Source organism: Somniosus microcephalus, chromosome 5, assembly GCF_052327205.1.
Source record: "Somniosus microcephalus isolate GS21.2 chromosome 5, FLI_Smic_1.0, whole genome shotgun sequence".
Classification (NCBI taxonomy): Eukaryota; Metazoa; Chordata; class Chondrichthyes; order Squaliformes; family Somniosidae; genus Somniosus; species Somniosus microcephalus.
Genome location: NC_140991.1, coordinates 238,958,790 through 238,973,063, shown reverse-complemented (window position 1 = coordinate 238,973,063; position 14,274 = coordinate 238,958,790). Strand labels below are relative to the sequence as shown.

The following is a 14,274-nucleotide window of genomic DNA, read 5'->3' as shown; positions in this document are numbered from 1 at the left end:
GGGCTGTGCGAGACCAGCAGAGAGCTGCGCGGCCGCGTAGCTTAGTTGGTACTAAGGCCACATTTTCTAGCCTTTGGAGGCAGGTGAGCGCCCAAAATGTGCCATTAGTGCATGGGTCAATGGCGGCGGTCACCAGAAGGCTCTATTCTGGCATAATTGCTGGGATCATGGCAAACATTTAAAAAAATATTACAAAACTCTCAACAAATATATATTCCATTGAGAAATAAAAACTACATGGGAAAAGTGATCCATCCGTTGCTAACTACAGAAGTTGAGGATAGTATTAGAGTAAAAGATGAGGCTTATAATGTTGTGAAGAATAGTAGTAAGATTAAGGATTGAGAGAGCTTTAGAAACCAGCAAAGGATGACCAAAAAATTGATAAAGGAGAAAAGAGAATGAGAGTAAACTAGCAAGAAATATAAAAACAGATTGTAAGAGCTTCTACAAGTATGTAAAAAGGAAGAGTAGCAAAAGTAAGCATTGGTCCCTTAGAGGTTAAGACAGGAGAAATTATAATGGGGAATAAGGAAATGGCAGAGACTCTAAACAAATATTTTGTGTCTGTCTTCAAAGTAGAAGACACAAAAAGCAGACCAAAAATAGTGGGGAGCCAAGGGACTAATGAGAGTGAGGAACTTAAAGTAATTAATATCAGTAGAGAAAAAGTACTTGAGAAAGTAAAGGGACTAAAAGCTGACAAATCCCCTGATGGCCTACATCCTAGGGTTCTAAAAGAGGTGGCTGAAGAGATAGTGGATGCATTGCTTGTAATTTTCCAAAATTCCCTAGATTCTAGAATGGTCCCAGTGGATTGAAAGGTAGCAAATATAACCCCGCTGTACAGGGAAGGAGGGAGAGAGAAAACAGGAAACTACAGGCCAGTTAGCCTGACATCAGTCGTTGGGAAAATGCTGGAATCCATTATGAAGGAAGTGGCAACAGGGCACTTAGAAAATCATATTATGATTAAGCAGAGTCAACATGGCTTTATGAAAGAGAAATCATGTTTAACAAATTTATTAGGGTTTTTTGAGGATGTAACTAACCAGGTAGATAAAGGGGAACCAGTGGATGTAGTATATTTGGATTTCCAAAAGGCATTCGATAAGGTGTCACATAAAAGGTTGTTACGCAAGGGCTCATGGGGATGGTGATACTATATTAGCATGGATAGAGGATTGGTTAATGGGCAAAAGACAGAGGCCTAGAAATTGAGTGGGGTTAGCGCCCAATTAGCGGCGCTGGAGGGCATTGCGCTGGAATTATAGCCGTTTCTGAAATTGACTTGGGCCTTACCATCGGCGTTAGCCGGTAGTGCTGCGCCGGCACCGATGACGTCATCGGTGTGCGCAGCGTCCCGGTTGCCGTGGTAACCCGGCCCCAAGCCCAAATTCAGTTGCGCCCGCCTCGCCCGTGGCAGGCGCAACCAACGATTGTGGAAAGGGTTCTTACATGCCTTTGCGCCGGCGCATAAAGGTGGAGCGGCGGCCGGCCGCGTTCCCGGCGGCCGCCTGCCCGCACCTCCCTTCCCGGACCCCTGCATCACCCCCCCCCCGCGGCCCTGATGTGTGTGTGCTGCGAGCCCGGCACTTCCCCGAGGTGCCGGGCTCAGATGTCGGGGGAATCCGCCGGTCAGTTGTCGGCTGCAGGCAGCTCCTCCTTAACAGAAGGAGGAGGCCTGCAGTTCCCCAGCCTGCCGCACCGCATCGGGTGCCGCAGCGGGGGATTAGCGCCGGAAAACCCAATTGAACGCCCGTTTTGAGGCGCTAAAACCCTCCTTTAGCGCCCGCCGCCGTCTGGGCCCGGCGCAACCGAATTTTTGTCAGGCGCTGCCGCATTAACGCTGGCGCAAAATTTCTGGCGCTACAGCCCTGGCGAACCCACAACCCAATTTCTAGGCCAGAGAGTGGGGATAAATAGGTCATTTTTCAGGTTGACAGGCTGTAATTAGTGGGATGCCACAAGGATCAGTGCTTGGGACTCAGCTCTTTACAATCTATATTAATGACTTAGATGAAGGGACCGAGTACAATGTATCCAGGTTTGCTGACGATACAAAGCTAGGTGGGAAAGTAAGCTGTGAGGAGGACACAAAGAGCCTGCAAAGGGATATAGACAGGTTAAGTGAGTAGGCAATAAGGTGGGTGATGGAGTATAATGTGGGGAAATGTGAGGTTATTCACTTTGTTAGGAAGACTAGAAAAACAGAATATTTTTTAAATGGTGAGAAACTAGTAAATGTTGGTGTTCAGAGAGATTTAGGTGTGCTCGTACAGGAAACACAGAGTTAGCATGCTGGTATGTTGGCCTTTATTGCAAGGGTGTTGGAGTACAAGAGTAAGAAAGTTTTGCTACAATTGTACAGGGCCTTGGTGAGACCATACCTGGAGTACTGTGAAGAGTTTTGGTCTTCTTATCTGAGGAAGGATATACTTGCCTTAGAGGCAGTGCAACAAAGGTTCACTAGATTGATTCCTGGGTTGAGAGGGTTGTCCTATGAAGAGAGATTGAGCCTATACTCTCTGAAGTTTAGAAGAATGAGAGGTGATCTCACTGAAACATACAAGATTCTGACAGGAATTGACAGGGTAGATGCGGAGATGTTCTTTCCCCTGGCTGGAGTGTCTAGAACTAGGGGGCATAGTCTCAGGATAAGGGATCGGCCATTTAAGACTGAGATGAAGAGGAATTTCTTCACTCAGAGGGTTGTGAATCTTTGGCATTCTCTACCCCAAAGGGCTGTGGATGCTGAGTCGTTGAGTATATTCAAGGCTGTGATTGATAGATTGTTGGACTCTAGGGGAATCAAGGGATATGGAGATCGGGCGGGAAAGTGGAGTGGAGGTCGAAGATCAGCCATGATCTTAATGAATGGCAGAGCAGGCTTGAGGGCCTTATGGCCTACTCCTAACTCCTGTTCCTAATTCTTATGTTCACATCACAGTCCAAAGAATTTCACACCTTGGTATACAATCTTAAATAAGTTACTTAAATGCTGGACAGCAGAGAGTAAAAAAAAGACCCTCTCACCCACATAGCATATAGGCAGCTGAGCTCCACTACCACCAACTCTAGATAATCGTCAATAGAAGAGAAAGATAGAGAAAAACTTCCAAGCGGTTAGAAAAGTTCTTGGAATTGAAAAAAAAAATCAAAAGCTGGACATTCAATAACAGTTGGTTAAAATTGAAAAAGCCTTAGGGGAGGATACAACTGGCATTAGTACAAAGTACTCCCTCAGACTTTCCTTCTCCTTTGAGACATTGTGGGATTTTTGAATAGCAAAACATACATGCACAGCATCATGGGGATTACACACACCACGTTTAAATTGGGGAAGAATTCCAAAATCATCAAGATCAGAAGCTTGCCATGTAATGAAAACACACTGCTAAAATCATTAGGTTTCTGAAACCAGCTTTACAACATCTGCTCCCTCCATTCCTGTTTTCTCAAATGAGGTCAGACATTGGCCCAGAAATTCGGGTCCCAACGCATGAGTACGCACGGGGTACTCACGCGTGGACCCGATGGAAGTGCAGGTTTCTTGCATGCACTACGCATGCGCGGGAAACCGGCATTTCAGATCCTCTGAACCAAGGGGTTCAGAGGTCGAACGCATGCGTGCAGGAGTCTGCGCGTGCGCGTTGAACTTCCTTTTTTTTTCCACAGGCTTGCCCATGCGTGAAGGCCTCTACTATTTGCACATCTAAAAACCAGGCGTAAGGACTTCATTTTAAAAGGTAAGTGGTCAATTAATTAAAATTAGAACATTTTTCCACAGGTTTATTATTTTTAAATACTTTACAGTAAGGTAAGTGTATTTTTAGCCCTGATTTTTCATAAAATTATTTTTTTCGAAAATTTAAATTATTGTTTAAAATAGTTATTTAATGTTATTTATAGTTGATTTAAATAGTGTGATTTTTTTTCAAATTTATTGTAAGATTAAGTACTGTTTTGGGCGCCCGGAGTTTTCATGAGTTTGACAGTTCTTTCTGTCAAACTCATGAATGGACTTTTCCCTCCTCCGATTGGTTGCCCAGTGCTCACGTGATCCCAGCCGACGCATCGCACTAAGTACGCCGCTGGATCACGCAAGCACAGCGCACCAGGAGCTGGACCGGGCCACAGACAGGAAATCCACGCAGGCCCAGGCCTCAACTGCCGGCGCGCTAGGTAAGTGTAGGTCGGGGGCTTGCACCCGCGTGAAGCCCCCGACACGAATTTCTGGGCCAATATGTAGTGAGCCTTGTTCATTTGGCACAAGCAAAGCATCACCCTTTTGATGCATGATGGTGGGTCTAATTATGAAGAGAATGGAGGGGAACACAGAATTAGCATAGCTAACATGCCAATAAATGATTAGTCTTTTAAGCTGCCTGCCTATCTGAATTATTACAAAGCCTCTGCAGATGACTCCCAAAGATTTCTGGTATGAAAACTGTTTTATTTTAAATTATTGGCAGTAAGGAAACAGGGGATTACAGAGATTTTGTTTTTAATAAAGTTTTATATGCATTCACCAACATAAAGTTTAGAATTTACGTGTACCAATTCATGAAAGAAGAGTAGTCACCGTACAAAGAGACTGCAGACCTAAATATGAGAGGGCCCCTCACAGGCTCTGGAATGTGGCATTCCATAACTGTCAATGTGCCATGATTCAACTTACTGAATACTGTATTACTCTATAACTAATTTACAAGCTAATGTAATCTCAACTCAAACCCACCACATACAAGTACAGTTCACAAGACAGAGGTAAAGTAACTGCAGAAAAGCTACAAACTTGCTCATCTTGTACTGACTTGGATTTGGATACAATTAATCATAGAATGGTTACAGCACAGGAGGAGGCCATTCGGCCCGTGAGCCCATGCCGGCTCCCTGCAAGAGCACTTCAGCTAGTCCCACTTCCCCGCCCTTTCCCCATAGCCCTGCAATTTTTTGCAAAACTCCATGAAGAGCAAGGGAGGCTGGACTGCCTGGCCTCAAAAGCACTAACAAAATCAGTGGTTGAACAAAATCCTATGGCTTGGTAAGCATACAACGGAATCCTTTGCAACTTTTAGTAATGAATGTAACCAGAAGCAGAACTTTGGTTTCAGTGCTGCTGCTGCTGCTGTTGGTGCTGAGACTTTTGGTGAACAGTGATTTTGGCTCATCTTTTGCATCAGTCAATGTAGTGAAGTGGAGTCACATGCAATAAATTAAAACTGCTTTAAAATAACCAGCAGCCTTGGTTCTTGACATAATGGTCTTTTGTGCTCTTGCATTTATACCAAACATGAGGTAGGAATTAATAATAACGTTCCAGCTGTGTGTCATCACTCGCCTGACTGCTGCTCCTGAAGTTTCAATTTATAACTGAAGCCATTTTGATCTTTTAAAACTAGCACACAAAAATTAAAAGGCAAATGTTAAATGGGTTTGTAAGCACTGCAAAATTTACAAGTGTGTTGCAAAACAAAAATACTTTGCAATGTCAGCCTCAGTCTCCAAACTCTCAAAATGTTTTTATATTTGCCAGGTCCTGAATGTTAGTTACAACATTCAGTGATTTCCTGCTGCAGAAAGGTGCCTGAACTTTGGAGAGATTTACAGGCAAGGTAATTATTATGTCCGTGTATAATTGAGACACGGACTGCAGGAGTTGATTATAACAAGTCTTTACTGAATGGAGACAACCTGGAAACTGAAACTACAGAAGCCTGCTAGGGCCTTTTATACAGGGGTGGTCACTGCCGGTACTGCAGTCTGAGACCAGTTATTCCCTTAAAGGGACATACACAACAGTAATGGAACAGGATTATATTAGGAATGAACAGGAATGAAAGCAAACAAGTCAACAGTTAAAAGAGATTTAAACCTGCACTGGCAAAATGACCATGTTGAAAGGTCATATGGGCATTCACTTCAGATGGTTGAGAATTAAATGTTAATTTAAATTCAAATGTAGAAAGAATACTTTTTTTCCCTTTAAATATTTCAATTCTATATTAAGGATATGAGTCATACAGGGAAAAGGAGTCAGTCAGCTGGGGGAAATTTTCCCAGCCCTGAGGAGGCAGGACTGCCGGTAAAATGGCAGAAACTGGGAGTAGGTACCAACCCCGCTCCCAACCCGCCTCCATGCCATCTTCCCGGGAGGCGGATCCTCGAGTCGCGCAGGGACCCGTCTCTGTGGCAGGAAGGGGATTAGAGCCAATTAAGCCAGTTTTGAGGCTTTTCCCCATTTTACGCCTCCTGATGCGGGCTTCCCGACGGCTACGAACCTCACCAAGGTCAATGAGGCGAGCAGTGGGCCTGAGGGGGAGAGAGGGGTCGAAATGTTAGCTGTAGAGGTGAATGATGGGTGCAAGTGTGGACAGCTAAGTATGTGAGGTGAGTGTAAAGTTTTTGAAAAAGTTTCCTTAACTTTGCTTCTTTCTGCAGACTTCAACCGTTGACGATCTGGAGGTGCCTCATCTCAACGGCAGAGATGACAGAATGGCTGCTGCATTCTCAGATGCTGCAGCCATCTGCTTTCTGCTGAAGAAAGGTTTGGTGAGCCTTTGTGCAAGGGCTCCTCAAAGCTGTCAAATACTAGCAATTAATGTCAAAAAATTTGACAGATGAAGCATCATACGCTGACATCATCTGTCACCGGCTTGCCCTTAATTGGCCGGTAGGGCGGGCTTAACAAGGCCAATCAGGGAAAAATAGCATGGGTTCATCACACGTTGCTGGGGGCAGGACTAGAACCCGGAAGACTGCAATCCAGCCCCCAACTCATCTCGGCTGGCAAAATCCAGCCCCTGATTTCTGCCAGGCAAATAGGATTAAAATCGACCTCAATATATCTTTGATAACCAAAACTAAACAGCTCCTCTAACTGGTCATTAAAAATACTAAGAAACAGATATCAGTCGATACCTTTGCATTCAATCTGTATTAAAACACCATTGCTTCATAGAAACCACAGCCAGACACGTTAATTTCCCTTCATCTGCCATAATGAAAAGTGCATTTTCAAAATATGTAGCATTCCTCGTTAATAAGGCATTCAAATCAATAAATGAATGCAAATAAAAATTACATTTTGTCAGACTCCTCGGGCCCGATTTTGTGGATTGTGTGGGAAAGGGTCGGATTCCCCGAATGTGGGGTTCTGACCCACGAAAAAATGTGAGCCAGCTGTATGCAACTTTCCCTCAAGTGGCCAATTAATTTCCAGCATGTGGACAGCCTTACTAATTGTCCATTTCTAGTCAGAAAGCCCCACAGTATGATGTCATCATTCGTGGTGGTTTCAAGGTCTACAGCAAGCATTGTTTCCTCTGTTGGCTTCCAAACAAACCATACAGGATGGCAGAGGAGCCTGCAGCAGCTGTGGCCAGTGCCAGACCCCGAGTTGCCTCCAAATTCGACGAAGCTTCACTGCAGGCATTATTGGATGGGGTTAGGGCCCACAGGGAGGTCCTCTTCCCGAGGTCAAGCAGGAAGAGGCCTCCCACTGAGACCAAGGCTGCATGGATGCAGGTGTCAGCAGGTGTCAACTCGAATGTGCATGTAACCTTGGCATCACATCTTTAACTCCTTCCTCTACTCCCCCACAGGACCATCCAGAGCCCCCATCCCCACTGTGGAGGAGGAAGAGGCTGTGCAGCCAGACTCCTCAGAGGAAGCTCCAACCTCTGAGGGCGCAGCGTCAGCAGAAGTAAGTGCACCCAGCACCAGCGCAGACACTCGCACCTCGGGGGGACCTTCGGGACATAGAGTAGTGTTGTCACCTGGTGTTTCACAGCTCACAAGTGAGCCTCAGCAGATTCTGGAGACAGGGACAGCAGTGGAGAGTCCTCGTCGGAGGGCGCAGGACTCTGCCAGCTCAGCTCAGCTGCGCTGCATGTCGACCCTCTGCCTCTGGGTCCATCCGCAAGAGAAGAGGTGATGGATCTCCATGCACAGATGCAGGAGTCTCTGGCAGGTTTTGTCTCCAGGGTCGCTGCAAGTGTGGAGCGAATGGAGGAGTCCATAGCGACCATGAGCAGAGCCTTTGTGGACTCATTGGCGCATCAACGCATTACCATGGAGAGGTTGGCAACCTCCATGGAGGAGATAACTCGCCAGGGTACGGAAAACATGGTGAGTGCTCATAAGAGAATGACATCTCTTGAGGAGCGTTGGCCATCTATTGAACAGAGAAACCAGACCTTCATGGAAGTCCTTCTGAGTAGGACTGCCAGTGCAGAAACAGGTCCCCATGGCCCCCTAAAGCGCAGCAAGGTGCTCTCAAGCCACTTCCAAGCGCTGGCCCCTTCTGGCCTGCGCAGCTTCAGGTGAGTGAGCAGCAGCCTGGTGCTCATCCTGCTGTTCCTGGTTCTGCTGCTGCTGCCTCTGCTGCTGGAGATCCTATAATGGCAAGAAGGGAAGGAAAAAAAGGCGTCCCATGCTTCTCGTGGATGCCTCCGCTGAGGAAGCGCTTATTGAGGGTGGCGAGAGGGGCTTCCCAGGAGATCACATTGGAGAAGTGTGTGAGGCTCCAACCTTCCACAGCTGTGCCTAAGCCTTGAAGAAGTAGCCCCAGCCTGCAGCAACAAGATCCTTCACCCAACAAATGCTCTCCGATTAAATCGCAGCTTTCCCGAATGACCTGCAGCTGACAGCAAGCAAGCCGGCAAGCTTCACGCCAGGTTTCATCAGCAGGGTTCCCCGCAGGCGTGTTTAGCGTGGGGAACCCCACAAAATCGCAACGGCCCCTGAAAATGGCATTAAACATGCCAATAATTGGTGATCAGGATCCCGACGGCCAGTCCCGCCATCGGCGGGCGGGACTGATTTGGGTCACGGAGAAACGGCGGTCCGAAAGTCAGACGGGGCGGGGAATCAGGCGGGGGGGGTCGCGACCCCCTATTTCTGCGATTTCCGGCCCCCGCCCGCCTGAAAACCCGCCCAACGGCTGGCAGAAAATCGGGGCCCTCGTTACCATTCTGCCCTGAAATATCCTAGCTGAAAATATTGGCCTGGATCTTTCCTGGTCAATCTTTTAAAACATATCACTGAAATGTGTTCAGCAACCTTCAAGAATAACTGTCCATGTTTAAAAAATAAAAGCATTCTTGTTTACACTGTTATTATGTACTTTGCTGAACAATTCTCCTGACAACCTGGTTCAGAACAACTACTTGTGTTGTGCCTTGATATCGATTTAATTAAACAATGAAAAAAAACTTAACAGCTCATTTACATTGCAAGTTTTTAAATGGTACGAGATAATTGTCTGATGAGCATGAGATAATAGGAGTAATTGACATCTCTGTTTATAGGCAGGAACAGAGCTCCAAAAATCTGAGGGGGCTGAACTTACCACCCTGTTCCTACTCAAAATCCACCCACTGGCATGTTCATTGGGGAATCCACATGGTCAGCCCAGGAGGCTAGAAAAAAAGCAAAATACTGCAGATGCTGGAAATCAGAAATATAAACAGAAAATGCTGGAAACATTCAGCAGGTCAGGCAGCACCTGTGAAGAGAGGAGATTAGGCTTAGCGTTTCAGGCCAATGACCTTTCGTCAGATCTGACCTTGAAGCTCTGCTCTGTGACATGATTTTCATTTGTCCCCGAGTGTTTCCAACATTTTTTGTTTTTAATTCAGCCCAGGTTGGCGCCAGCTTAAGGCAGGAGCCTACTTACAACATACAAATCGGGATCCTACACTCGCTGCCAGTGGGTAGAACGTGCACCACACATCTCTGTAAATTGCTATTAGATGTTGAGTGACGTTAACCAGTGGTCCTTTAAGGGAGAGCTTCAGGTTACTCCTAAAACAAGTAAGTTTCAGTTTGATTTTTCCAAAAAAAAAATTTTGTGCAGCCAGGAGGAATAATTTGCAACAAACATATATTCCTCTAGAGCATAAAAACCCAAAAGGAAAAGGGATCCAACCATGGCTAATAAAAGAAATTAAAGCGAGTATTATGTCAAGGAGGAAGCTTATAAAGTTGCCAGAAAAAGCGGTCAGCCTGAGGATTGATATCTTTTTCGATATCAGCAAAGGGGGAACCAAAAAATTGATAAAGAAAGGGAAAATGAAATATGAGCACAAAATAGCAAAAAATATAAAAACGGATTGTAAAAGCTTCTATAGGTATGTGAAAAGGAAAAGACTGGTGAAGGTAAATGTAGGTCCTTTACAGTCAGAGATGGGAGAATTTATAATGGGGAATGAGGAAATGGCAGAGAAATTAAATAAATACTTTGTTTCTGTCTTCACGGAGGAAGTCACAAAAAACCTCCCAGAAATACCAGAAAGCCAAGGGTGTGACGAGAATGAGGAACTTAAAGAAATTATTATTAGTAAAAAACACAGTAATAGCAAAATTAATGGGACTAAAAGTCGATAAATCCCAAGGACCGGATGACCTACTGTGATTCCTACATCCTAGGGTTTTGAAAGAGGTGGCCATTGGGATAGTGGACGCATTGGTTGTCATCTTCCAAAATTCTATAGATTCTGTAACGGTTCCTACAGAACCCTGCTGTTTAAGAAAGGAGGGAGAGAGAAAACAGGGAACTACAGACCTGTTAGCCTCACATCAGTAGTTGGGAAAATGCTGGAATCTATTATAAAGGATGAAATAACTGGGCACTTAGAAACTAATAGTAAGATTGGGCAGAGTCAACATGGATTTATGAAAGGGAAATCCTGTTTGACAAACATATTGGAGTTCTTTGAGGGTGTAACTAGTGGAGTAGACAAAGAGGAACTGGTAGATATGGTGTATCTGGATTTTCAGAAGGCCTTTGACAAGGTCCCACACAAGAGGTTGGTGAACAAAATTAGGGCACATGGAATTGGGGGTAATATACTAGCATGGATTGAGAATTGGTTAACAGACAGAAAACAAACAGTAGGGATAAACAGGTCTTTTTCAGGAGGCAGGCTGTGACTAGTGGGCTACCGCAAGGATCGGTGCTTGCGCCCCAGCTATTCACAATCTATATCAATGATTTGGATGAGGGGACTAAATGTAACATTTCCAAATTTGCTGATGATACAAAGCTAGGTGGCAGTGTCAGTTGCGAAGAGGATGTGAAGAGGCTTCAAGGGGATCTCGACAGGCTCAGTGAGTGGGCGAGAACATGGCAGATGAAATATAATGTGGATAAATGTGAAGTTATCCACTTTGGTAGAAAAAACAGAAAGGCAGAGTATTTCCTAAATGGTGAAAGATTGGGGAATGCAGATGCTCAAAGGGACCTGGGTGACCTTGTACATGTGAATGTGCAGGTGCAGCAAGCCATTAGGAAGGCAAATGGTATGCTGGCCTTCATTACAAGATGATTTGAGTACAGGAGTAAAGAAGTCTTACTCCAATTATATAGGGCCTTGGTGAGACCACACCTGGAGTACTGTGTACAATTTTGGTCTCCTTACCTAAGGAAGGATATACTTGCCATAGAAGGAGTGCAACGAAGGTTCACGAGATTGATTCCTGGGATGGTGGGACTGTCGTATGAGAAGAGATTGAGTAAACTAGGCCTGTATTCTCTTGAATTCAGAAGAATGAGAGGGGATCTCATTGAAGCATACAAAATTATTACAGGGCTTGATAGGGTGGATGCTGGGAGAATGTTTCCCTTGGCTGGGGAGTCTAGAACCAGGGGCCACAGCCTCAAGATAAAGGGTAGGCCATTCAGGACTGAGATGAGAAGAAATTTCTTCACACAGAGGATGGTGAATCTTTGGAATTATCTACCCCAGAGGGCTGTGGAGGCTCAGTCATTGGGTATATTCAAAACAGAAGTCGATAGATTTCTGACTAGTAAGGGCATCAAGGGATATGGTGATAGGGCCGGTGAATGGAGTTGAGGCAGAAGATTAGCCATGATCTCATTGAATGGTGGAGCAGGCTCAAAGGGCCGAATGGCCTACTCCTGCTCCTATTTCTTATGTTCTTATAGAGGAGAGAGAGGGAGGGAGAGAATGAGAGGGGGGAGCAGGTTTCTTTCTCAAAGAATAACACTCATTTATAGACACTTGTACATATGCATCTCTTACAATTTTAGTGTCCACATCTCCAACAGAGAGGAGACCCATCTCCACCTGGACGCCTTTACATCTTCATTATACTAACAAATTAAGAATAGGTCACCGGATCTACTGCCAAGTGCCACTCTAGGCTGCGCACTAGCTGCCTTCGACTAGAACAGGGCATAGTAGAAGACGTAGTTACAACATTAGGACTCTACTACCAGCAGACCAGAAATATCCTCATCCCTTCTGCAGTAAACAACTATCTTGTCCAAGGTTTTCTAGTAGAAAAAACTAAACAGAAACAAACTCACAAGCAACAAAGTTCCAAATGCCAAACCATCTTGCTCATGAATAGATTGAAAACACATATTAAACTTTTCCACTTGAGCTATTTTATGTGGCGAGTGTATGACTCATTGAATAAGTGTTAAAAAGTGAGAACCAAAACCAGAAAATGCTAGAAATGTTCAGCAATTCCGTAAGCCTGTCAAGAGAACAGAGGAGTTAACAGTTCAGATGTGGACCCTTCAGACGAAGGGCTCACACCTGAGACTTTGATTCATCTGCTCTCTCCACGGATGCTGAATGAATTGAAGTTTCCAGCAGTTTGTTTATGTTTCAGATTTCCAGCATCTACGATGTTTTGCTTTCTGCTACAAACATCTTTTTTATATATAAAGTTCAATAAAATTAGAACAGAATGGCAAAAAATTGAAAAGTTCATCATATAGCAAATAGCATCCTTAAGGGCTATGAAGTTTTTGGAGCAGACTATTCCAAGAATTGCATGTGTCTGGACTCCTTGAAAGAATGATCTGACATCTGGAATGCCCCCAACAGTAGACAGTGCCTTATTATCAAAATGTTGTAATGTAATGATCTAATTCGAGAAATGACTAAGTATGAAGATTGCTGACTAATCAGATAACCGGTATATTTGGGCAAATAAATTTGGCCAAATAAAAGCAAAAAAAGCAGAAAACCTGTAGCAGAAGAGTGAGGCTAAGTTCTGAACATAATATTTTTGAAAGAGGAGAGAATTCTGGGTAATATTGTGCCCACAGCCCAGTGACCTATTTTAAGTGTACCAACCACACTGAAAATAGGCAATTTGGGAAGAAAATTACTTGCGCATGTAAAAAATGCACGTTTGTGGTGAAAAATATGTGGTGTGCTACTGGTTACTTGACACTACATCCATATAAATGACAGATGTGGCATAAACCACAGAAGCAAACCTATAATTAACCTGATCGGATTACGTGTGTGCCTAGAATGCCCTGATTAGAACCCAATTTGCTTCAATGGCTGCTCACTGCAGCTGTTCTGTTGCACAGTAATACAGCTTTATCTACACAGTCTTTCTGACCCATCATTCAACAAATTACTAATTTGTCACTTCAATGGAGATGGCCATTATTATTATGTAGAGTTTGAACTATTTTTACAAAATGACCTTTGTTTTCCAAGTGGAACTCCAGGAAAGTGTTCTAGAAGGAGCAGTGAGTGATACCTTGGCCAGTCACAGAGAAATATTCAAAACGATAAATAGTGACTTTGCTGTGACTCTAATTTAAATTCTAAAATGTGACCGTTTCTAATGAGTAATTGATGTTAAGTCTTGGGTTTGGCAAACCTTTCTAATTTTTCCTCTATGAAGCACACTCCATACACAATAAACAAGAACAAATATTACCTAAAATTGGGAACAGGTATACCCAGTTACTAGTGCTGCACTGTGGACTGATAGGAACTTAAAATGGCGCATGTGGTCATTAGGAGGACCCAATACTAGAACAAATGCAATGGCCCAGAAATTCGGGTCTCCACGGGTGAGTACGCATGGGGCACTCACCCATGGGCCCAATGGAAGTGCTGGTTTCCTACATGCACTGCGCATGCGCAGGAAACCGGCACTTCTGTTCCTCTGAACAAAGAGGTTCAGAGGTCGAACGCGTGCACAGGAGGGGCTGCGCGTGCGCATCGAACTTCGTTTTTTTTTAAAACAGGTTTTCCCAGGAACGTAAGCCTGCAGAATTTAGAAATGTAAAAAGCAGGCGTAAGGCCTGCTTTTTACAAGATAAGTGGTGAATTAATTAAAATTAAAACATTTTTTCCACAGGTTTATTATTTTTAAATACTTTAAAGCAAGGTAAGTTTATTTTTAGCCCCGTTAGAAAATAAGATTATTTTTTTCAAAAATTTAAATTGTTTAAAATAGATATTTCATGTAATTTAGTTTATTTAA

General features: G+C 44.2%; 1 protein-coding gene across 1 annotated transcript in view; it reads right to left on the bottom strand.

Moving 5' to 3' along the window:
- Nucleotides 1–12,089, bottom strand: part of LOC147117617 (unconventional myosin-X-like) — a 70,261-nt gene extending 58,172 nt beyond the window's left edge. The window contains exon 1 of the mRNA XM_085989386.1: nt 12,051–12,089. Coding sequence (XP_085845512.1) covers nt 12,051–12,089 — 39 coding nt within the window. The remainder of the gene's footprint in view (nt 1–12,050) is intronic.
- Nucleotides 12,090–14,274: the final 2,185 nt, after the last annotated feature.